The following is a 26,049-nucleotide window of genomic DNA, read 5'->3' as shown; positions in this document are numbered from 1 at the left end:
AATTTTAATAACTTAGGCTACGGTACATTATTAATTATTATTTATAAAATATTGTGGGCGGAGATGAACGTAGGAATCAATTATAAGTCTCAAAAGTTTAGCCTAAGTATGATATGTCTTTTTACCCACAATTTTTCTGAGAAATCTACATTTTTACTTGTTTTACGCTCGGAAAAAATGCCTTTTTCCCATCATTAACGCGTAAAAAGTGCCCTTTTTAACATATTCGGGCGCTAAAAATGCCCTTTTTTTTAAATTTGCCCACCTAGCCCAAATTTATGAAAAGATGCTATGTCTGGGGCCGAGGCCCGAGGGTCTACCCTTTTACTACCCCAGATTTACGATGTTCCCAGACTGCGGTGAAAATGTAGCCTACCAGAGAGCAGCCAGTATTTGGTTTCATCAACCATCATAATAAAGGAAGCACTATTCAACTACCTTGTGAAGTCAAGTAACTTTTCCTTTCCGAATCGACGTTTCATGGTCATGCGATGACACCAACACACCAAAAAAATCACCTTTGGAGTCGTCACTCTTGTCGGTATCAACGCGGCTTGATGTTTCCCGCAATAGTCGAATGATTTCTGCTTTGATTTTCTCACGCATTCTTTCCATAAAAGATCTCCAAAAGCGATTCATGTTTTCTTCACTTTGTATTAGAAAGTAGCGGGTAGCAAAAGTGCGACTGAAAGAAATGTAGCGCCTCTCCGCTACATTGGAAAAATGTAGCGCGTTACTGCTCACCTCTGTTATCAAATGAGCGAGACGACGTAGCACCAGCAACAAGAACCAGCATTTTGTTGGCTTTTATTTGGTTTTACTACTTGTTAGCGGTCCATCATCTATTCCAAGACATAAACGCACATTAGCCTACAATGGGTTCTGTTGTCAATATGTGCGCAAACGGTCTTGTTCTCTTTCCTTTCTTTGGTCTAGGTTTATAACTCCATGCGAATAATAAGAAACAATTGTGCACGTCTTCGTTTTATTTCTCCAATTTTCTCAACTCTGGTGATAAGCAAAAGAAACGACCGTTCTGTAACTAAACCAAACTAAAACTCCTTGAATTTTTCTCCACGTAACTTAGTCAAAAAATGAATCGTGTGACATACAAAAAATGTGAGATCATCTGAAGGCAAGCGCGAGACAAATTTAGTTTCTCGCGCGAGCTTGCGGTGATCGAAGCCAAACGTCACAAATAAGCTTAATTTTGCTAAACTCGACCTCTATCGATTTAATAATATTTAACATTATTCAAACACTTATTCATTGATTTTTTGTTTAGCCTACTTCTGTTTTTGTTACATTTCAAGTTTTGTAGCGACGCTAGCTAAACCATGTAGCCTAACTCATGTTATTGGCGCCTACCTAAACATCTAATCGGCCACATTCATTTTCATTTATGGCTATTGGATGGTTCTCCGACTGTAAACCTCAGTGGACCGTGCTTCAATGGGACCACTAGGACTATTGCAGAACAAAGAAATAAAAAACAATCTTTGAAATTTAATGTGGTAATAAACTATAATTTAGTACATACATTCATACGAAGACGAGCTTACATAACAGAAAGCAAGCACTTTTATGCAACATTGAAATGCTTATCACGTCTGTGCACACACACGTGACACAATGGACATTATTATGAGATAGAACGGGTGTACGAGCCTAAGATTTCAGTATAAAATACGACAGTGAAGTTGCTTGAAAGAAAGGGCAAACGTTATCCAACATGAACCACTACAGTGGCAAACGTTGTAATGGTGCTAAAACACATTTTTGTGGGTGCAAGATAAAATTTTGCACTAAGGCCCACAGCTATGTCTCTCGAATACAAAATAAGTTGATAGAAGCACGTAAAACACAGTGGAATCAGTAAATACGTTGAGACTTTGTGTTGAACTAAAGAGTAAGCTAATCATATAAATAAGAACAAGTATAAAAATATCACTGAAACAGCCTCATCAAAACTAAAAGTACAGTCGCAGCAGCAAACAAGAACCATAGGCCAGGAAACTTGATAGATTCGTTAAATTGAAGTGACAACCTCCAAGGTGGAAAGCGCATTCCCAACAAGCACCTGGAAATAAATTGTTTATTTTAGTAAGAATGACTTATTGTAAAGGTCCTATACTTAGTTATTGAGCTTTGGGGAATCTTCTTCTTCTTGCTTATGAGGCAGCAATTCAGGAAACATCTCCCAATTGTTGCAACCAGAGCAATCTCTTCATATCAGGGTCTATGAAATCGACATGTTTTACATTTTGAAGAATGAGCAGATAAGGTTCTCATAATATTAAGCCTTCGGTACTAACGAGAGTAGGGTGGCCAGTTCCTTTCTCTCGGCCGCCTTTCCTTCAGCAACTACGCCCACCCAAGATGAAGCCGGATGTCGAACCAGGTTCGCATTATTGGAAAGCCAACGCCTTATATGCTGCGCCATCCCACCGCCTTGGCTTGTTGTAGCTTAACGTTGGTTCGTTTTTGAATCTTTATCCTCGGACTGACAAAGCCTTGATAGCTTATTCAACATTCATGGTAGTTTCGCATACTTGTAGAGGATTTTGACGCAGGCTGGATACCGGGAGTGACAGAGTTACCGAGAGAGACATCTATTAGGTGCCGCTGAATAGAGAGCAGTCCTTAGAATGCGTTGCTCACGTGCACACCTCGAGAGTTGAACCAGCGCCGCGTGATCTTGAAGATTCTTCGTTCACGAAGTCACGCGCTAACCACCTGAGCTACCGGGACGGACAGCATATGACAAAGTCCAGATCATACGATGGAGGTTCATATCTTGGAGAGTGCAACTCCCAAGAATGTGCTACATCGAAAGCCTTTGCAGGCATGTGGAATTTACCATAAGCCTTCATAACAGGCTTTCTCAATCCAGGAATAAATCTTCTATCGAGTCTTCTAAAGTTCGTTGATACACCACAGATTGACACATTCTTCCGCAACGGAGTTATACACTGACAGGTCCCACCTACTGCACCGGATGGTAAGCCGAGGGCAAACAAGAAGGTGGTCCGCTGTTTGGGGCTCGGTGCCAAAGATACATGCAACTGGGCCCGTGTCGTAGCCCCACTCCACCATTGCAGACTTAGTGCGTCCAACACCGGTTCAGAGTGGATTTAATGTTTTCCACTTTGCCCAAGGAGAGTTTGCTCCTGGGGGGAGGAACTCTGATGGTGGGACCTTCATTTCAGTGCATGATGGGTCATTTTCGAATTGTTGTTTCCATTGCTTAAGTCTTGTTTCTTCTTTTGTTGAGGTTAGTGGCTGAACGTGTGTTAGGAAGCTTTTTCTTGATTTCAACCGGGTTTGTGCAGCAGTTTTTCCATATAGAGGATGTTTTTCATCACATATTTGTGTTAGCCTTTCACCTTGACTGTTAACGTCTCTTCTTATGTGTGATGGTGCAAATACCAGCAAGCAGATAAAGTTTGTTGGTATTTGTGGGCTTCAGACACCCAGTACTAAGACGACAAGAATAGTTGAGTACCGAGTTAAGCTTCGATAAGTGACAGGGACAGGACCTGTTCCAAACAGGGCATACATATTCTGCTGTGGAGTAGCACAAAGCCAATGCGGTCATTCTGAGTGTTTGTGGATTAGTGCCCCACCCAGAGTTGGTAAGCTTCCTCAGGATATTGTTTCTGGTGTTAACCTTAGCCTTTGTGTTTTCAATGTGCTTTTTGTAGCTGAGAGTACGGCCTAGTGTCACTCCAAGGTAGACGGGGTTAGGGCAATGCTCCTGCTTTGTTCCGGACCAGGAATAAATATAATCCTTCAGTCTGCCAACGTTGGAAACGTGATTTAAAGTCATTCTAGTCCATGAACCTGTCTAGGATAATGTTAAGACAAAAATTAGTAAATTCAATTCGTACTGAATAAAAAAAAAACTTGCTTGGCGAAAAGCCACAGGGCTCTTTTGTATTTTTTAAGGCCAGAAACATCGCTGATACGTGTAAGCTGCATTCTCAGATTGCACTCACAAAAAACACCACCACTGTTTCTTAAATACTCGTATATTCATATCCAAAAATTTCAACACAAACTTAATCGAAGTCTGGTCAGATATTTCAAGTATCCGGCACAATCACTACTCCCTATCCGGTACTTATTACTATCCAGTACTATTCATTCGGATACTAAAAATCACGACTCTAAATCTGCAGTTCTACAATGTGGCGCTCGAGCATTGAACCTTTGAGAACACCGACGTCGCTTAGAACGGTGGTTATCATTCGCCTCACATTCACCCGATGTGGAAGCGATTGCGGCACTTGGAGGTGAATCCTGCCACCCTCGGTAACGGGGACATCACCAGATTAAAACTGGACTACGACACACTGCTACTCACGGCACGCACCTGTTTGGAGTCGGGAGTACAGATCAATGACGTCACTCTGTCTTTTAAAGGGACCACGTGTAATGGGAAAGGCTTTCTGACGTCATAAATGCAAACCTGCGGCAAATGAAAGTGATGAAGATTGAAGATGGTGCAATTTTCGCATTTTAAATATTAATAATATTCTTTGTTGCGTCTTCATCTCGTGCAGTGGTATTCGCAATTCAACAGGAAGTTTGAACAATTTTTAATAATAACGCATTCAGTTCATTGAAGTGGTTTATTTCAATAAGAATTTACGATGCTCTACAGCAGGGGTTCTTAACCAGGGGTGCACGCACCACTGAGGGGTGCGAAACCTGGATGCTAAATCATGAGAGTCAGTTACAAAATGACGCAACAAACCATGCCAGTTTGCTGGGATTTTAACTAAAATCTTCAATTGAAGATAACTATTATTTTTGAGGTACTTTAAAAAGTGTTCGAGAACTGATTGGTGATTTTAAGGTGGTGCCAACAAGGAGAAGGGTTAAAAATCACTGACATAGAAATTCAAATAACTCGTTGAGAGGTTTGCCTGGTTCGGTTTTCAAAGCTGAGAAGGTTGTGGTGCATTGATGTTGAGATTAACATCTTGTTAATGAGTATTGCATTAGGCAACTAAGGTGAACATCCAGCAAATAAACTAAAGGTTTTGTGATGTAAATGATAAATCAAATGCGACTAGACTCCAAATTCTGTTCAAATCTATACAATCAACAAGAACTCACCGCTTTATTATCAGTCGCGGTGGCGATGAACTTTCCACAACAACTGATTGTGACGTCACACTTGGACGCGCACTGGTGACGATTCAACTTGCGCATACATCTGGTGAACAAGGACATGGTGAGGGGGTCCCCATACAGGTGCTTAACCTCAGTGGGGTGAAAAAATACGACCCAAGATTCACTTGGGCCTTTTCTTAAGCAACTAGCCCACCCAATTTATTACACACCGGGTAAAGGTGGTGGTGTTTTTTAACAACCAGTTGAACCCGAAAGTCAAACCAAGATTGCATGATTGAAAAGCGAGCGCCCTATCTGCTGCCCCATCCCAGAGATGGTGAGGAATGTGTAAGTTATAATAATTTAACCGGGGATATTTTGGACACTAGTTAACTACGTCTGCGTCTACAAGTCGGGGGTACAAGATGATTCAAAGAAGAGTTTAAAAGATTCCCCGAACCGCAAAGAATTTGGGAAGTTTGAAAACCTTGCAAGTCAATGTTTGCATCTCTAACCAACTCAACACGTTGAAGATTAGACTGTGGCTTTACCAAACATCTATCTACAAACTTGAAAGTTGGTGTTGCACTTGCACACGCAATCACAGATGTGAAATTAACCAGGTGTACAAATCAGAAATCTGTTTGGCTACTTGATGTAAGTGTGCAAAAAGAAAGCAAGAAGAGGAACCTAAGATCACAAAGCATTGATCATAGATCATAAGATCTAAGCAGCCATAAACAACATATTGTTGGAAACAACTATAGACTGGATGGATAGGAATCTGACGTTATTTTTCCATTTATTACCTTTGAGATCTCAAATCCCACAGCTTGATACCATCCGAGGCTGCTGAGGTGATGAAGACGTCAGATAATCCACTGTCTGCTCCAGAAGAACTCTGTGCATTGCATATGAAAACAACGATTTTAAAGTTTCATTTCCATTCGATGCACAATATTTTTTTTTCTGTTTTCTAACGGAAAACTCAAAACTGCTATCCCAGTCAGCAAATTAGTCCTTCTACATTGATTCAACGTCTACAAACGCTGGAGATTTTATGATGATCTTTAGGCCAAACCATACATCATAAAAAGCAAAAAAAAAAAATTAAAAAGACAACATATGAGAAACCACGGCACTCGACATGTCATCTCCATCTTATGCACATGAAAAAAACGTAGTTTAACATAAAAGACGAGTGTATAACTAACGCAGTGTAAACTAACGTAACGCAGTGTAAACTATGAACAACCACCCACCACGGCATGGTGTATCGCGTGGACTGGTCTTGTGTGCACATCTTCAAACGTATATATGCGTCGACCAACATTCAGGTCAAAAACGTCCACACTTCGATCTGACCCGCCCATTAACGCGACATCTACGGAAAAGATTGAAAAATTGATTACACTGGAATTACATTTACAGCACTGCAGCTGAAGACAGTATAGTTTTCGAAACGTTTGCTGAACATGAGTTTAGTATCTACCTACATTTTGGGCTCTTTATTTTTTGATTAGATTCGAACTCTCTAAATTAGTATCTAGATTTTGAATTCCTTAGTTTCTGATTAGATTGAACACATTTTCAAACATTTTATACTGCCAGTGATCCTATATCAGCACATGGTCTTGTGAACATCTATAGGAGGAGTTCAATTTGATTATGCACAAACTACAAACAATAGTTCTGAACCGAACAGCAGAAACTAAACAGCACAAAAATAATAACAAGCACACAACTCGGCGAGAAACAGATCACATGACGAGTAAGATACAAGCATGGGAAGCAAATGACTAGAAAACGCATAATCCACTCATTCTAACAACTAAATCGCCATCAAACCCTCCTAGTAAACAATGGTATTACTCGGAGATTCTTCATCTATGTGGTCACAATAGCGGTAAGAATAATAAATAAGGCAATACACGAGCAATGATAAGGAATAAGTAAATAAGGTAAAATAGCGGCCATTGACGTCATACTAATTTTACGTCATTAATGCCGGATGATGCAAATTGTACATTAACTTGCCCTATTTCTGATAGAAAGAAATTGTTCTTAATTGTAATAATTGCGTTGGTTTGTGATTTAACAACTGAGTTTCAAATTATCTGAATATTTTAAGCGTTTCATTCTATTTGATGGTTTTGTTCTCAAAGATGACGTCATATTGGACACTCCCACGGTGACACTTCCCCTGTGACAGAGCTGACAAATGCAAAGGTAGAAACAATGCATTTAAAGTGTCAAAAACACTGTAATTTGTGTCAGTACAAACCAAAGAAAATATTTACCCACATGAGTATTCTTGAAATAAATTGAAACAGTCACTAATAATGATGTACAATTGTACATTCTATTTGAATAGGTACTGTAAGTGTGGAGGAGACTGGCATTAGATAGCTAGTTTACACAACTGGCACACCCTTCTGTTGCAAAACAAGTCAGTTATCACAAGATAAATTCAAATATTCACTTGTAACACCTAGTGACCATTTAGCTTGTTTTATACCAGAAGCGTGCATCATGTTCATGAGGAAATGCATTTGTGAGTCACCAAAGAGGCATTATTCGTGCCACTGTTTTTGAATAAGTCGTCTGTGCACTGCCTGGGCAAGAAACAAAATGTAGCAGTTAACTATTGTTAAAATTTCTTGTACTACATACATGAGTATACACTGTTCGGCGCAATCATGCATGTGGCGGTCTGGGCTGTTCCCATCGTCCATTCTCCAATCAGCTTCTGCTTGCTTTGGTTCAGGTATCTACAACAGCATGCGTGCAAAGAGTAAACCAAAGTGCGAAAATACAGCAAAACTTTTGAAAATTCGATGACTTAATCTTCTCTATGGCTTTGCATATGCGCAGCCTGGTTTAACGCAGCTTTTGTTAATCAAAGTAACAATTGAGACAGTGTATATATACAGGTAATTCGTGGCATGCTGCAAACCATTGCGGTGCTATCTACTTATGTAACAACAAATTACTTAAACTCTACCTCAAAATACTTTCATACATTACAAAGTAAAAGCAAACCTTTTGATGTCATCTTTTGGTCCTTCTTGAAGAACGAATTTATACAACATTAAGCAATTACCCAAACCAATTAGAATGAATTGATCCACGTAACAGAATTGAGCGGCAACGAGATCTCTTGGGACCTGCACAAGTAAGAAGTCTTTCTCATTACTTGTGACCAAAACGTACTTCGAACACAAAGTTAAGTAAATGAGTGTCACAATCAATATGCGTAGTCCCGCGGCAGGCTGCATTATAATCCTAGAATAGGTGAACTATTTTATTGTGTAATTCTTTACTGAGTTGTTGTTGTCGAATTCTGCCCTGAAGTAACCGGAACCTTTAATTACGCAATCTTTTATTGCGAAACTTACTACTAAAAGATTCTGCATTACATGCGATTCTCGAAACGACTTTGACTTGTTGACCAGAAGAATGAGTTCGTGTGATGTAATATTACCCTAGTTTCTGGAAGCTTCTGGTCAAGCAAACCTATTATAAATAGCCGACGAGTGATTAGAGTATGATATTAGAGTTGTGTATTATGGGGATTAGAAGTTGCAACGAAAAGTCTGTTGAAGAAGACGGTTGAGTTCTAGCCGATATTACATAGATTTTGAAAGTGAAAGTTATTGCCAATTGTAAAGTAGCTATTGCAAGTAGTAGTGTGTATTTATTTTGGAATCGACAAAGACGTTGCTATTCAGAATTTGATTTTTTTATGTGTTGGAAGTGGTGAACCATTCGTTAGTTCAAGCATTTCCTTTATCATCTTACATGTAGAACTATTCGACCATATATTTGACTGTTTAACGTTTGATATCCCAATAAACTACGTCATCAATCTTTCCAACGTCGCTTTACGTGTAAGAAATGAAAACGATTGTGACAGTGAGTAAAAGTTAATTTGATTAAAAAATAAAGAGCCCAAAATGTAGAGTGTAGACATTAAACTCATGTAGTTGATGAGTTTCGCTTTTAGCAGCATGATCGTTGCTTACTTCACAGTTCAAACGATCTGTTATAGCCTGATTGCCAAAAAGAACACGCAGCATCAGGCTATAACAGATCGTTTGAATCTACACTGTGAAGTAAGCATTAAACTCATGTTCAGCAAACATTTCAAAAACTAAACTGTTTCCATCTTCAGTGCTTTAAATGTTATTTCATATTTATATTTAACGTTTCGAAACCTGTGCAGAACATGAGTTTAGTATTTATATTTTGGGTTCGTTTTTTGATTAGATTAACCAGGAGTTCAAACCATTTTACTCCCATGAGTAAAATTTATTTTCTAAAGCAACATACCTTTCCTGAATATTCTGGTTCAAACGATAATATGGGTTCATTGGTGAATGGGGCACACCAAAGTTTAACCTCTCTGCTTCTTGAATAGGTCATCAACAAGTCTTTGGTATGTGACCAATGGCATCCGTCCACCGACTTGCTGTGGCCTGCGTCGGTCGCAATGAAAATGAGAGTATGTTCCGCAATAACGTGACCAAGACAGAAGTTGTCAGCCGAAATATACGACATATCAATACGCCAACAAACGATGAAAGATAAAAATTCTTGAATGTTTTAAACGTGCATGATCAGGCAACTATGCATGGAGTAGCTCTGTGGGACACTATAACTCAATTACATCATGCTTCTTCACCACCGTGTGCAGAACGAAAGCAAAATTACCGGCCATACAGTGAAATATTAGTTGAAGCTAACGGACGGTGAAGGGTGGAAACACCTCAAGAATTTCATGGAAACAGTTGCTCGCATCTTTGGATGCATGTCTGCCCCAATAGAACAAAGAAATAGGGGACAAGGGTGAAATATGCTTATCCCGAGTAAGGTAAGGGAAAACACTGAACCTCTTTTTGCTTATGTTTTTCACCAAAATTGCCGCGTTTGTATAAAAATGAGGAAAGTGGGCCGTTTACAGTGACGAATAGTCGAACACTCTCTGATTCAAATATGAAGTCACACTATTTTTAGGGTAGTGAATAGTCAGCACAACAAAAACGCTTTCATCAATACATCAATCTCTCGATAAAAGGTAAAATATGAAATTAGAATGAAAAAAACTTAATTGTGAAGCAACGCATCTTTATCTTACGCAAACAGATAAATTATTTTACTGTTTAAGCCTCAAACCCCAACCTCCAAACCTTACTTGTGCAAAGCACATACCGGTGATGACTTTAAACTTTGGGTTGATAGAACCAGTTTCATGAACGTCACTGACACGTATGCTTACGTCACTGAGGCAGCAGGCTACGTACCTAGACCGATCTGCAATCATAACCACTGCGTTTAAAACGGAGATATATCGAGATAATGTACTTGAGACTAACCGTAACGAAAAGGATGAAAATAGTGAAAGGTAGCCAATCAAACCAACAAAAGAATCGTGATAAGAATCAGCCACATATCTCGATCTAACTCCTCACCATTTACTGCAATGCACTTTACAGTTGATTCTTTTTCGCTGAGAAGTAAGCTTTGGGACACCCCTACATTTCCCAACCAATCAGGATTCGAAGTAGATTGCGAAGGGGGAGTTCGGGTAGATTTGATCGACTTAGGGATAGATTTTTTTGAAGCAGAAGTGTTCGGTTTAAACATTGTCATTCTGAGATTGCATCAAATACATCATTTTGCATTGTATTTTTAAATAATAAATAGTAAAGTAAAATAGTAATAGTAAAAGCATTATTTGACTTAGCAAGGCATGTCGCGGTGATTAAGGTTTTAGTTAAAAGGTTAATCAACATCATCAAGATGATCATCATCAGAGAACGCATGCAAGTCGGAGAGTTTAAAGACAAGCTGAGAGATCCACGCCTTAAATGGTTGGGTCAGGCCGTAAGAAGAGACAAAGATTATGTCGGAAGAAGAAGAAAAACAATTGAAAGTTGGTGAAAGAAAGCGAGAAAAGCCGAAAAGAAGATGGACAGATTGTGCGAGAGATATGGAAATAGTAGAGTGATAGAGAAAGATGCTGCTGACAGAGTGATATGGAGGACTGCAACCTGCACCAGCGACCCCACTTGAAGTGAGAATAAAGCGAGAAGAAGAAAACCATGAAGGTTAAGCTATGACCAAATAATTCACATTCGACAAATATTTTGAACAAAATACAAACAACGTAAAAATCTGCCGCAGCAACGGGAGATACCCCAGAATCATTTTATTTTGTTGAAGACTTCCAGGAATTGTCAAAAACGACGCAGAATATTAATTCAAGCAAATCGGAGACAATGCAATGTCATAATAGTCTGCTCGACATACCTCGGGGCGGATGAATACCCAGAACTTTTAACTTTGTTTTTGAAAGTGACTGCTTTGTCGCCCTTCGGTTTTTCAGGCTTTTTTAGTTTCAAGCTGGATAGCAATACTGACGACTTTGTTAACGGGGAACTAGAAAAAGTAGAAAAAGATTTTATAAAACCAATCGATTCATAATACAAATTTTTTTCACTGCCCCGACTGTATCAACTGAACAAATCACTTTCTGAATAAAAAAATGATTATTTTTTTATCATATCCAGGCTTACACCCGGTGGTTGAAGATTTAAATTAAGTAGACGAGAAGGCAAGGAAGCAAATCTTAGTGTCCACCTTCAGCCATGCCATTAAGTGTCTTGCCTGAAGGTGAGGCCACATGCTCTTGAGCGGTGCTCATCGTCTAATACCAATCTACTCAAGTCAAATCTTCAACCACAAAACGTCTACCTTGATTGGAATAAAAGGTATCTTGCAATAAATTGAAAAAACAATCGGTCAATTCATAACGAGGTTAAATCAAACACACCGTCAGTCTCACTAAGTATAGGTTGGCCGCACCAACAGCGGATCTTTTAAGCTAATCATATGATTAGTTAGACGAGAATCAGTTTGTGCAAACGTTATCTGTGGATTAGTAATCGCCAATTCTAATCAGCAGATTAAAGTTGGGGCATCAAGAGAAAATAATCTGCAAATTGTGCTTTTTAATCGGGCGATTTCGTTAATTCGTGAATGATTCATTGCTTGTGCATCCAACCCATAGTGCTACCTTGCTACATAGTGCTACCTTGCTACAAACAGATGCTACCTTGATACGAACGATATATCAGCACGTTGTGTTGATTGCGCCAAGTCGATGGTGAGGATAAGCAGCATGGGCTCCAACATCATTGCGACAGCACAAACAATCTAAACAGAAGTAAATGACATCACTTCAAAATCACATCTAAATAAGAAATCTAAAAATAATGCCAACAATGGTCTCATCTGGCTCTGGCAACACTGGGGTGATGCTATGATAAATCTCCATGCATTTCACAAAAAAAAAAAAAACAGTTTAAAATACCATTTAAAAGTACGACAGTAACGAAATCGGTCTAGGATAATTTACTTCAAATTTGCTTCCAGATTTATAAATTGGAATGAATTTAGCAATTTTTTGAGGACATCTGGATATACGCAAGAATTAAATGAATGGTCGAAGAGGATAGTTACAGGTAAGGCTAAGCTACTCGAATATATTCGAAGAAAAAAATGGAGATATACAAAGACTTCCTGATTAGTGTTGTAGATTACATCCTTGATAGAGAGTTTGTATTGTTGGACCATAGGCACACGAATATATTTCCACCTTTTTGGGCAAAGAGCGTTGTGATTTAAAAGTCAGCCAGTTATTTGCAGTGACCTTGGAGATTCTACTGCAGAGATTGTCAGAAGCACTGTGCAGTTTTTGTTTTTTTCTTGTTGATAAATTTAATATTCAACCATTGTATTTTGTTTAGATGTAAAATCACTGTATTTTATTCCTGAAAAAGACATGTTGTGATGTCGAAAACGTTTGTAATTTATTTCTATGTAGTTTTTCTTTTGAATACAATTTGGGTAGAGAGGTAACTCTTTTAAACCACAGTTTTCTTTTGAACTACTTAACTTTCTACTAACTAACTAACTACTTTCTACTTTTGAACTACTTTCTAATTACTTACAAACAAAGCGTTACCTTTCCCTGGTCATTTCTAGAGAAACAAGCATGAGAGACCACAGGTGGGCCCATAAATCTGGCCTCTTTAGTATAGGTGGATGATGATACGTGCTGAGTCTGGCAGTTGATGATAAATATACCTCGTTCGGTGGCGCACAAGAGACACCCAGTGTCACTTAATACACTGAAAAAGTAGTGGATAGTAATTCGTTTAACTTAAAAGAAAGAACGGGTTCGCCAATTGTCTATCAAAGATCTTTTGTTTTTGGTAAAGCATACTTAGAAGCGGAGGCGCTTAAAAATCCAAACTTACAACACCACTGTTTCCTCAACTGCAGCAAAAAAGAGTCAGTCTTTATGTAGCCTAAACAATAAAACTCACTTAATGTTATCATCAGGTGAATGATTATGATACATGAGAGCAATCACATGATCTCGCGAGGTGTTTCCATCATCTGAATAAAATATAGAAGTTGAAAATCAAAATCGAACACCAATAATTTGTTGTACCAATTTGAAAGAATGCTGAAACTTTTGTTAATAGCCACAAGAAGAGCAATATTGCCGCCTGCCGTGTTTTGTGGACGGATTCACATGAAGTACAATTCTTGTGCCTGGAACATTCGTATTCGAAAAAAGTAAATGCATTCTACAAAAACGAGCTGTTCGTGAGTAACTAAACAGAGCAAAGATGATCCCCATACTTGATATCAACCATAGGGGGGGTGAGAAGATAAAGTTCTCAATATAGGCTACTGGCCTTCGGCACCAACGACAGTGGAGTGGCCAGTTCCTTTCTCTCGGCCGCCTTTCCTTCAGCAACTACGTTACTGTGTAAAGTTGTGTGGTGTTTTTCAACGGCCAACTTAACCCGGGTGTTGAACCAAAATGGCATGATTTATAAGTGAGCGCCTTATCCGCTGCTCATTTCTACCACCATAACTATATACTGTACAATGCATGAGTAAATGCAGAAATAACCGAAACACAAAATAAAACTAAACACATTGTTTTATTAAAAGCAAAATAAACAATGTTTCGCAACTTGTAGCATTGTATTCCTCGTCCATGTGCATCAACTCTTCATCCAAGTCTATCTTCATATATTCTTTGAACTGCTTCTCCTTCTGGTGGAATAAAAAGTCTTCTACCTGGAAAAAATGGCAAATAACTAATTTCTTAGCATACCGTACTCTTTTACAATTGAAAATTAATGCAATAAACGTTTAAAAATTTTACAAACTGTGAAAGAAGTACAATAACATACTATACTAGATCATGTTCATTGAAATTTAGAAAAACCTTTCGTTTCTTAATTTAAACATTCATGCATATTATGATGCTTATAATGCTGTGCTTTGCTGAGCCTCTATCAGGCTATGGTGACACTGTCTGCTTTGTCAAGCTCTGAAAGCAAAGCCACAAAAATACAGTGGGTGCTATATAAAAGACATAACGGTATTATCGTAAACCCAGCAATTTAACTCCGTTAACATTCCAAGAAGACTTTTGCTTACCGTAGACATAGTTGATCCAACTGAGAATTTGTTGTAATATTCACAACATAGTAAACTTGTGAATGTTCGACCTTAAATGCAAGAAGACTTATAAAACACATTCTGCAATGTGTCATTAAAAACATAATAACACGAAACACAATTTCTTGATAAATTAATTAGTTGAGGCTAAACAGACGCCCAACAGGCTTCAGCAGTGGTGTGAGCAAACCTGATATGCTCTGAACAATGGACCAAAATTAGCCTTAATTATAGTTAAGCAAACACATCAAAGTGTGACAAATTACATCTACAACACAAGTTTTTCACAATTATATGAAGTTGCCATTTAATGTTTAATTGTTTATATATTTGGTGCAATGCATCACACGCAGTTTATGAAGTTTCCTGGAGTCTGGACTATTTAGATACGAGAAGTTATTCTATAAAGAGTTAAACAAAAGCTGTTTTCGGGAAGTGCATTTACTGTTCGAAAATCCCAGTGACACGAACCGATTTCTGATTCCTAGGAAAAATTCAAGATTTTTTTCAGCAACATTAAACAATAAACAAGTGATTGAATATGAAAATATTTGTGGCCACAGCACATGAATCAGGCTCACATAGCAAACCATCAGCAAATTAAAAAAATAAACCAGTTTCATTTTTCATGATTTTTTACTTTTGTTTCTAGTGTTTGTCTGGACAAGTAAAGATCAGTGAGGGCTACTTATCACTCCAAGTGAATTATGAATGAAACCTACTGTTATGTTTTTCCCAAATGGTAACTTCGTCATCGACATTCATCAATGTAATTTTCCCATTGTTAAAAGTTATCACAATTCGCTTGTCATCAAGAAACTCAGCAGCACATATTCCTCTGATGTTTGTATTCATGACATTCTAGAAAAGTCCAAGTAGTTAACAAATTATTTTGTTGCTGATAAGCATTAAGCAACGTATCACTTGCTCATAAGATTAAAAACAGCTTTGATATATACTGGAACAGGATATCATGTTGCTAGACAACTGGCCACGGCTGACCTGTCGCCAAGGCATCTCACCACCGGCTACATCTCACCACTAGATGTAAATTCCTGATTAATCCGATTAACGCTTTCTTAAAACTTTTAACTCCAATATCAGTTGATTTCAATATGCTGTTTTCTAAAGTACGGTATATCAACAGATGTCCTAGGTTCAAGCCAAACAAGCCACGGGCATGCTATGATAAGAAAGCGTTAATCATTAGTTAGGAATTTACATCAAGTCCTCTAGTGGTGAGATGTACCTTGTGGTGAAATGTCCTGGTGACTGGTTGACCCAATTGTCAGTTGTGTAGCGATAGGTCGGCCAGGACAGGAAGTCGTGTTCCCTTTGATACATGTGTAATGCTCAGATTTAAGTAAATTATGATCGCTGACAATGCATTTAGTTTTATAAATCAAATAAACTAATTTTCAATAAAGCGTACACTTTGTCAAGCAAAATATCATTTGTCACATTAAAATTTAGTCAAATGTTGAAATGTTTTAAACAGCAAAATGAAGATAATGTTTACTAAAATAAATTAACAACTAGGAATCCATTCAGATCAAGTATTACCAACTATTATGTCTAAAATATTATAAACTTTGTGTCAAGTATGTACTTTCTTAGTAGTGGAATCAATGATTAGCAAAGAGCATTCGGACACCACACAAATCCTCAAAGTACCATGCGATACTGATATATAATGGGGAACTTGACTGTAGGAGCACAAGACTTGTCCTCGTAGCGGTTGACCTGGAGAAGTACCAGTACGTATAAAACAAAACTGTTTTTGATTTACCTTCTCATGTAGTTCTTCAATGCTATTAGCATAGTAGCCTTCAATGCTGAACACTAAAAAAATTGCTCAACCAATGGAACACTAGATTTTGCACACTTCTGGAAAAACTTTAAAGTACCACTGGACAATGAACATTGTATAATGTATAGGATAGGTATTAGGTAAGCTATGCTATCACCATTTTGTTGTGCAACAAGAACTTCATTGATATTCCATGATATTATATAATCAGAGGAAGCAGAAAATAAGATTTGATCAGTGGAACCACCGGCTCCAAACTTTAATATGCTTATTGCATGACGATGACCACGTAGCACCACAGGTTCTCCCTAAATATAAAAGCAATTTGGTAAAGTACTACTTGTCCATTCAGCTTATACTTCAAAACCAACTCGTATTTTGCAGCCTTGAATGGTATGCCTGAAACTTTTTCTAAACATTAGGATATAGTTGCTCCACTCTTTGCGTAATTGACGACCGACATTCATTATTAAAATCAAGTCATAGTAAATGGTTGGAACGTAGACACATCTGGAAATTCACTCAAATGATATAGATTTGCTTCATTTCCCAATTTTGCCAAGACAAAATAATAATTCATTTAATATTATCACAAAACAATTATTTGAGTGAAACATTAGGGAACTGTGTTAGCACAGTTCGTTATAGCACATGATTAGGAAAGTCTTGAACAACCTTTAATCACTACTACCACAGTGAACTTGAAGCATCAGGCTAAATCAGGTTGTTATCTTCTACATTTCCAAGTTAGCAACGATCATGTTGCTAAAAGCGAAATTGAATCTATTGCATCTTAGATGTAGTTATGTATGATATAGCCTATATATATACTACACATACACAAAACTAACTTTTCAGCTTACTTGAATTTTAGTTTCAACAGAAAAATAATTCAACAACAGAACGTCTGTTTCTTCAGTAATAGCTAGGTATGGAAAAGAAAATGCTAAGGCTTTCAATGGATATTTCTTGAAACATCGGTCTTTCAACAACTCAACTTTTATAAACATAATTGCTAAGTAAAGCATATAAGGTCAATGTACGTATTTGCAACATTCGAAATAATTGCGTCAACTTGACAAATGTTTTGCAATTGAAAATAATTAAACAGAAAAAATTTTTTTAGAGTTTATTTATCAATATTGTTATCACAAGTTATGTAAGTTTTAGCTTTTCATGCCAACTAGCCTACATGACTTGTTTTTTTGGTTTTCAAATAACGTTTTCAGAAAAACTCTGTTTTTCAAAAAAATGGCATCCTGACTTTCAAGCAGCATAAAAATAAATATGTCAAGATGAAATGATCTGATCAAGGTTTGCATGTTGTTGCTGTCATTGCATTATTTACCGTGTGTCTTTTTAAGGATTGCTTTATTAAGCTGATCGCGCAGAATTATTCCACCAGAATGACAGTGGTGTTCGGACGCATTTTGAAATTAAAACCACAATCACAAAATGCGCTATTGTAATTTTAATACACACAACAATACCACCAAATTATAACACGCTTAAGAGTATGAAAATATCTTTCCAATTAAAGAAAAGAGTAACTATTCAAATTAACAAATTATGTGGTTTTCAAAAGCCCTTGAAAAAAATTGTTGCAAATACGCACATAGACTGTACATAAAATCAGCAAGGTTCTGTAACTTCTACAATCGTTAACAACCAATTGGTTTGCTCAGTTGGATAGCGCATAATTTCACAAACGAACAAGCTTTACGATCAAGCAACACTGGTTTGACTCTCAGGGTGTGCACTTGAGCAATGCATTCCATGGATTCCAAAAACGTAATGCATCGTTCCGTTCGGCAAAAATGATCACATCCTCTTACGACAAACGAAAATTACCCAGAGAAATTCTCAAATTCCAACAAATTAAAAAAACTCTAACTTTATTACTCATATTTGAAAAGACATAAAAAATTGGCTGTAGGCTACTGAAATTAAAAATTGACCACAAAAATGCAGCAGCCTAACGATTGAGTCACTTTGGATCAAAAAATTTAGTTAAAAAAAAAGAACACTTCCGGGTAGTATCGAACTCATTCCCTCTGGAACATCAGCCCGAGAACTATCGTACGCGCCACTGACCCAGTTGAATAGGATCATCGAATTTAAAACTTATGTATATAGGGACTTTTTTCTTTTCTTCTCATCTTTTGCTTTGAAAGAGAAAAGAAAAAGTGCATGTATACATTGTATAGTGATGTCATAATCGGTCAAAGTGACGTCATGCCGGTCAAATAGCCACTGCCTAAATATTTCCACAATTAAACATAAAGTACGATACTTTTTTGCTTTACTGTTAAAGCAAACTTGCTTCAAGCTCTCAGGCTTACACATACTGATAATGCCAATCAGGTTGTTAGCAATAATTTATTCAAATAATTTCAACAAAATTGTTTAAAATTACGTCAAATCATAATCTTTTTCCCAAGTGAAAAAAATATAGGTTAAATTCAAAATTGGCAAAAAAATGATATTAGTCAAATCTGAACTGATTCAATTTAATTTTTCATTGTTGCCGCAAACATGTAGAGAATGATACAGTAAACAAACAAATTCGACACCAACTAAAAAGAAACATGACAAAACCAAAAAGTTTGAAATATGCATTGATAAAACAGTGTTTGTAAAATATTAACAATGCACAGCAACCAAACCCATTGTTCTTTTTGCTTCACTGACGTTTCGCACACCATAGCAATGCGCATTTTTAGAACGCAAAACGTTAATTTAACAAATTATATGTTTCTACTTTTACGTTGCAATTATTGCTAAGGTAAATAACGCTGTTAAACATTCAAACTTTTCAGTCAATTCAACTGGCGTGGTAGCGTCATAGAATTAGAATATCTATGGTAGCGTTGGTAGCATAAAGGTTGGTAGCTTTTTCAAACAATTTTGTTCTAACTTGGGGGAATTACCAAAATTTAAAAAAAGTATATTAGAAAAAAATAAAGGAGTCATAAACCAATGAAAAGTTGTATGGCAACCTACACTTTTGCTAAACGTTATTAGCGAGAGAAATTAAATTTAGTCAGCTACACAAAAACCAAAATGTAATATTGAATCAACAAACACAAAGTTTAAAATATCTGTAGCCTAAATAAAACTTATATGAAACCAGTTGGAAGGTGTGGGCAGTGGGCACACCTTTCTGCTGGTTTATAACGAGGTCTGCTGCACAGCCGAGTGGTGATTGCCCTGGTTTGCCTTTCGATAGGGCGCCGGTTCAACACCTTTCAAGAGCATGTGACTGTGGCAAGATACTTAAAGGCATGCTGTTGATTGCAGGGTGGCGCTCCTTCAATTATAGTTCAGTGGTTCGCTGCGTGGTCGGCCCCGATAGCTCAGTGGTTACGCGCCTGGCTCAAGATCACGCGGCGCTGGTTCAACTCTCGGGGTGTGCGTTTGAGCTAGGGATTGTAGATCATAGGGATGCGAAACTTCATCCGCTTTTGGCTTATCCGCAACACTAGAAGGGTTACGTTTTATTCTAATTTACAAAATATTTTACTTTTTATGGGTTATATAAGAAGAGTTAAGTTGGTTTTAAAGTAATTTAAGGTTTTTAGTTGAAAGCAAGCCTGCAGTAAAGCGTAAAAAAATGTCAAATTGGCAATTGACTCTTCTAATGTTGAAGGAACAACGGAGTTGCGCGTCCCGTAATGTACCGTCCCTAGTTTGAGCAAGGTTTGAGCAACGCATTTCAGGACTGCTCTCCATTCAGCGGCACCTAGTGAATGGAATATTCTCCGACAACAATCGGAAAACTTCACTCTGCAAATCTCGGTAACTGGCCCTGTGTCAAGAGCCTCTGCTACTATGCGAAACTACCAGGAACAGCCAATCAAAGCTTTGTCAGTCCGAAAATAAAGATTCAAAACCAACCAACCAGCGGTTGTGACAGAAGTTTTTCATGTTAAAGTGGTTGCTAATTCAAAACCTTCCTTATCGGACTAGCCTATTTTCGCCCCGTTAGCTCGGTGGTTACGTGCCCCACTCAAGATCAAGCAGCGCTGGTTTGGCTCAAAATATCTTGTTACTTTCAAGTTGTTTGTTAAAGCACATCATGTTTTTTCTGCGATAAAGTTTCGGTCATTGCGCAAAAGCTTTTTCGAAATTTATAACGATCTTTTGACCACACTAGAAGTTGGTTGCGCTTTCTCAAGAAATGTAACTTGTGATTTCCACAATCTTCGATTTGATCAACACTTGCTGTAGGGGTATTTTTTGCATGGTATATTTTTATGTATTTTTTTTTTATGTTTTTATGTATGTATTTTGTATTTTTTTTTTTATGTATTTTTTTTTTATGGTATATTTTTGGTATATTTTTAGACCTGTCTAAAGTATTTGACACAATTGATCACAAAATTTTGTTAAACAAGCTTTACTATTATGGTATCAGGGGGGCAGCCCATGACTGGCTCAGTAGTTATCTACTAAACCGATTTCAAGTAGTAGAAATATCTCAATCAATGTCTACAAAACGCAAAATATGTTTCGGGGTCTCCCAGGGTTCAATTCTAGGACCTTTACTGTTTTTGATATATATAAATGATTTCTGTAACAGCTTACAACACTCTGAATCTGTAATGTTTGCTGATGACTCCAATTTGTTTTTATGTGGTAACAGTATCACCGAGCTTTATGAACTGGCCAATATGGAAATGTTAAATGTAACAGACTGGCTGGCAGCAAATAGGCTGTCGTTAGATGTAAATAAAACTAAGCACATTTTATTCAACAATAATAATAATACAAAGTGTTTTAACTTCACCCATACATTATCTGTGTACAATCAACCCATTGAACGTCTTAATACTGTTAGTTTCCTAGGCATTTTACTGAATGAAAATTTGTCATGGAAATCTTATATGATTCACTTGCTACAAAAACTGCGACGAAATTTCGGAATAATCTGCAAGATTAAACCTTACTTAAACACTGCGAATTTGATTTCTCTCTATCATTCTCTCATTGAAAGCAATCTAAGATATTGCATTAGTGCTTGGAAGCATGGTCATGTTACCATTGTAAACAAACTGCAAAAATTTGCAGCAAATTCATAAAAATGATCACTAAGCATGAACCACAATACAATGTCGACAGTTTTTTCACAATTGATAACCTTTATACCATCGAAACTGGCAAATTCATGTTTAAACTAAAACATAATCAACTGCCTAAAAACTTTAACTCACTATTTCAACTTAATAGCAACTTGCCTCACATATCAACTAGAAGTAGCAATCGATTTTTTCTCCCCTATTACTCGAAAAAGTTAACCCAACAATCCATCCAATTTAGTGGAGTTAAAGTCTGGAACGATTTCCCTAAACACATTACTGAAATCGAAACCTTTTCATTATTCAGCAGCAAGCTGAAAACCCATCTGCAAACAAAAAATCAAACCGATTAGCATACGTCCATTGTGTAATAGATACCACTTTTGTACATTTAATCTTTCATGTACTACTGTTTGACACCTAGTATCTGCTTAGCTTATTACAACTGTCAATGTCGTACATCTGCCATCACCACCTTAAACGGTTCAGTTTCAATAGGCTGCTATTAGATGCTAATATGTTACCAATGCAATACGCATTTAATTAGCCGAACTACGTACAATATACTTGTTCACAGAACCTTATAACTCTCTCTTACTTTGTTGTGTAGATTTATTTGGCAAGAGTACTTCAACAATGAAGCTGTAAGCCTATCACTCTCCAGAAGTTTGGTTGGAAATTCATTTCAAGAAACTCCATCCCGCTCCGATACCGAAGTCACCCGCATGCCATCTAGACCATTTTCATAATTATCATCTTCACTACATTTTTCATCATTCATGATCATCAGTGTAATATCATGCTCAAATAATAAGTTAATTAATCTAAATTCCTGTACCCATCAGTTATCAATTCCTATTCAATATCACACCACTGTCGTTGCTGCGAACACTTCATTTTACTTAAAACGATGCACTGTACATATTATTTTGTAGATGTAATATGTTTAATATGTAAATAATATGTAATATGTTTAATATGTAATAATATGCCGTATGTTCATTGTTTATTCTTGAATGCTCGTGTTGTTGATTTTTCTTTTTTATATTGGTTGTAAGGTTCAGTCGTCCCCGCATGGTTTCATCAACTGGCACACCTCCATCAGATGCTTTAGGTATGTGGAGCCAACTGGTTCTTCCAACTAATTCATCTACTTTAAACTGTTAGGTTTGGTGGCCGTGCTTAATTTACTTTCGTGTACGTAACCTTTAAATTTGCATCGCATGCATGTTTTAAACTTTTGTAGTTTTGCCACCTTTTCCTTTTGTTGGTTTTGTTCCCCTTCACTATTTGTAACTTTATCATTGCTGTTGTTTTCGGACAAAGAAAAATAAATTGAATTGAAGTGTCCATGAAGGCCCTCAGGATACACACACAGCTAGCAAACTTGAATGGTGACATCTTGATACAAATCATTCAGACAAAAATGAGAGTTTTTTTCAGAAACTTGCTGAAAGCGCTCGGACAAAACTGGCATTGTGCGAGCGAAAAATATTTGAAAAAATACGTTTTGCGTCCTCGGGGGACGATTTAATTTTCTTGAAAAATAATTATGCCCTCCAAATGTAAGATGCAGAGTCGTGTCGGTCATGTGCAGAGTAATGCTGAGTTCAATATGATTTTTTAGTTTGAGATCTTTCGGAATACCTAATGCCTATACGAGTGTAAGGTGAAATTAAAAAATTGTGATTGAAATTAAATAAGAGTGTCATAAAGCTAAAGAAAAATGGCTTGAAGAAAAATGTCTAGAAATTGAGAAACTTCGACTTGATGGGAAAAACATGTTCAAAAAGATAAACGAGCTTGTAGGCAAAAAATCAGCACCAACATCGAAGTGTATCAGAGCGGCGAATGGAGACATCCTTAATGACCCAAAAGATGTAACTCAGAGATGGAAGGAATATATACAGGACCTCTTTCGGGATGCGAGCAGAAGCAAGCTTACTGAAGATGCATCTCGAGATGTGACAGGTCCACCGATCTTGAAAGCCGAAGTTAAGTGGGCTCTGCACCAAATGAAAACAGGAAAAGCAGCTGGGCCAGATGAAATCTGCTTGGAAATGCTTAAAGCCCTAGACGAAGAAGGAATAGACATCATATGGAAGCTCTTAGACAGAATATATGAAAGTGGTGTGATTCCTGAGGACATGTTGAAATCAGTATTCATTGCACTACCCAAAGTTCCAGGAACACTTGATTGCGACAAACATCGCACTATTAGTCTGATCTCACACAGTGTGAAACTGTTGCTAACGCTCATCCTCCAACGCTTAAGAAGGCAATTGCTTCCAGAAATAGGGGGCAATTAGTTTGGCTTCATGAAAGACAGGGGAACAACCAACGCAATCTTCACGATGAGAATGCTTGGTAAAAGAGCAATCGAAATCCAGCAAGACCTATATCTAGCATTTGTAGATTTTAAAAAAGCCTTTGATAAAGTTCGTCACGAACAGCTTTTTGAGATGCTGAACAACATTAACGTTGATCAGACCTGCGCATAATTAAGAATGTGTATTACCAACAACAAGCTGCAGTTCGCCTACCGGAAGGTCTGTCTAGATATTTTGAAATTCAACGTGGGGTCAGACAAGGCTGTGTGATGTCACCAGATCTGTTTAACTTGTATAGTGAAATGATTCTCAGAGAAATAGAAGGTATTGATGAGGGAGTTTTAGTGAACGGCATCTCATTAAACAATATTCGCTATGCTGATGACACTGTGCTCATAGCGACATCCCCGGATGGTTTACAAACACTAACAAAACTTCAGACATCAGTGCAAAATATGGAATTGAAATTAATGACAAAAAAACAAAATGCATGATTATCTCCAAACAAAGTCCTGAACCTCACTTTGCACTTCACCAGGGAGGCAGCACAATTGAACAAGTGTCTTCTTTCAACTATCTTGGTTCTCTCTTAACAGCGGACGCACGATGTAAGAAAGAGATACGAAGAAGAATAGGCCTAGCTAAAGACGCTTTTAATAGACTACGACCTATTCTATTGGATTTTCTATTCTTCTGAAGGTGCGACTTCTCAAAGTGTTAGTGTGGTCTGTTCTCCAGTATGGTTGTGAAACATGGACCTTCAACACAGAAATTAGGCGTAACATTGAAGCAGCTGAAATGTGGTTTTACAGAAGAATGCTCAGGATTTCATATACTGATCACATTACAAATGCAAAATTTTTAAACCAGGTACATCAAGATAAGGAACTATTGAACAACATAACTCAAAAGACAACTCAAATTTCTCGGTCACATTATCAGAAAAGAAGATTTCGAAAATCTCTGTCTAAGCGGCCGCCTTCTCGGGAAACGTGCTCGTGGCAGACAAAGAACAACATTTATGTCCAATTTCAATACATCAATCAGCCAACCAAGAACACTTTGGGACACTGCGCGACAAAGGGAACACTGGAAAAATTTACGAACTGAGCATCTAGTTCATCAAAGGCCGCATCGGCTATGATACTGTTGATGATACGAGTGTACAAAATACTTCGGGTCAAAGCGGTGTCAAGGGGGGGGGGGGGCACTCAGGGGGCCCACAGATAATAGACTTTTGCATTTCAGTAACATGTTAATCATATTGTTTTCAACTTTTATTCTGATAGGAGTGTGGTTCAGTCACTGTTTTTACATGAATTGTTTTTGGTGCAGAGTCACCTGCAGTAAACTACTGATTTAAATGTAGCGGTTATGTGTTAGTAATGTTGACAAGTGTAAATGGTACAGTGTTTGTAGTTAGTAAAGAACATGCATGCTAAAACTATCAGTATTCTCTAGTGGGCTATCCTTTTCGATTGGTGGTGTCAGGGGTGTGGTTGCTGGTCAATGTTTTTTCAGTCAATGGTGTTTTGGTTCTTCAGTCAATGTTTGTGGATAGGTACAATGTTAGTAGTTAGTTTTAACATGTATCTGTTTTGCTCTCCATATTCTCTAGTATTGTTTTCGATCGACTGTATTAGAAGTGTGGTTCGGTCAATGTAGTTTCATAAATTGTTTGGTACAGCATCACTTGTAGTAAACTACTTATTTGAATGGAACGGTTGCATGTGTTAGTAAATGTTAGCAATCACAGAGGGTACAATGTTGGTAAGTGGAATCGATAGGGCTAATTGCTAAGCCCCTTTAGTATATGGCAATTAGGTAGGTTTATTTGTGCATGAGCTAACAATAAAGTGGTTTAAACCTATCAGGCAAAACATAATCACCACTTTGTGAAAGTGTTGAAATGTTCTTTTTGCTAAAGTCAATTTTTGTTGCACCCAAAAATGTTTTGCTCTGTTACGCCTACGGTTTTAACATAAGTTAGTAAAATTTCGAATATTTGTAATTTTGGAGAAAATTTGCTTGCATGTGTAGTTAATTACACTAAAATTCTCCCAATTTGTCAACTCTTGTCCGATTTTTAAAAAAATGAAATCAATTCAAGGAGCATGCCAAACTTTCATGCTAGCTTCCATTGTGCGATAGAAGTTCTGGA

The 26,049-nt window shown here is 37.4% G+C and overlaps 2 protein-coding genes across 2 annotated transcripts; one reads left to right on the top strand and one right to left on the bottom strand.

Moving 5' to 3' along the window:
- Window positions 1–1,117: 1,117 nt before the first annotated feature.
- On the bottom strand, window positions 1,118–18,402 carry LOC145778309 (WD repeat-containing protein 27-like). Its single transcript, XM_082589772.1, has 20 exons — window positions 17,344–18,402; window positions 16,638–16,788; window positions 16,280–16,413; window positions 15,393–15,531; window positions 14,650–14,720; window positions 14,178–14,283; window positions 13,515–13,587; window positions 13,151–13,316; window positions 12,239–12,339; window positions 11,434–11,562; window positions 10,593–10,774; window positions 10,333–10,434; window positions 9,454–9,599; window positions 8,164–8,288; window positions 7,795–7,892; window positions 6,384–6,505; window positions 5,931–6,022; window positions 5,125–5,224; window positions 4,376–4,471; window positions 1,118–2,080 (listed from the first exon to the last, which is right to left on the bottom strand). Exons 1-20 carry the CDS (start codon window positions 17,506–17,508, stop codon window positions 2,030–2,032), a joined length of 2,349 nt encoding a protein of 782 aa, XP_082445898.1. The 5' UTR covers window positions 17,509–18,402; the 3' UTR covers window positions 1,118–2,029.
- Window positions 18,403–23,339: 4,937 nt separating this feature from the next.
- LOC145778362 (uncharacterized) lies at window positions 23,340–23,867 on the top strand. The gene has a single exon (XM_082589836.1). It carries the CDS (start codon window positions 23,340–23,342, stop codon window positions 23,865–23,867), a length of 528 nt encoding a protein of 175 aa, XP_082445962.1.
- Window positions 23,868–26,049: the final 2,182 nt, after the last annotated feature.

The sequence above is a fragment of the Aplidium turbinatum genome, chromosome 10 (genome assembly GCF_918807975.1).
Source record: "Aplidium turbinatum chromosome 10, kaAplTurb1.1, whole genome shotgun sequence".
Classification (NCBI taxonomy): domain Eukaryota; kingdom Metazoa; phylum Chordata; class Ascidiacea; order Aplousobranchia; family Polyclinidae; genus Aplidium; species Aplidium turbinatum.
The sequence above is the reverse complement of the archived record's forward strand: the minus strand, read 5'-3'. Positions and strand labels throughout refer to the sequence as shown.

Excerpts from the sequence above, each read along its gene's own strand:
- LOC145778309 (XM_082589772.1), bottom strand. The coding sequence starts at position 17,508 with ATGCTTTACTTAGCAATTATGTTTATAAAAGTTGAGTTGTTGAAAGAC. Across the intron at positions 16,414-16,637 it reads TCTTGTTGCACAACAAAATG|GTCAACCGCTACGAGGACAA; the intron begins GTGATAGCATAG and ends GTACTTCTCCAG. Across the intron at positions 4,472-5,124 it reads CCGCGACTGATAATAAAGCG|GTTTGCATTTATGACGTCAG; the intron begins GTGAGTTCTTGT and ends CATTTGCCGCAG.
- LOC145778362 (XM_082589836.1), top strand. The coding sequence starts at position 23,340 with ATGTTCAAAAAGATAAACGAGCTTGTAGGCAAAAAATCAGCACCAACA.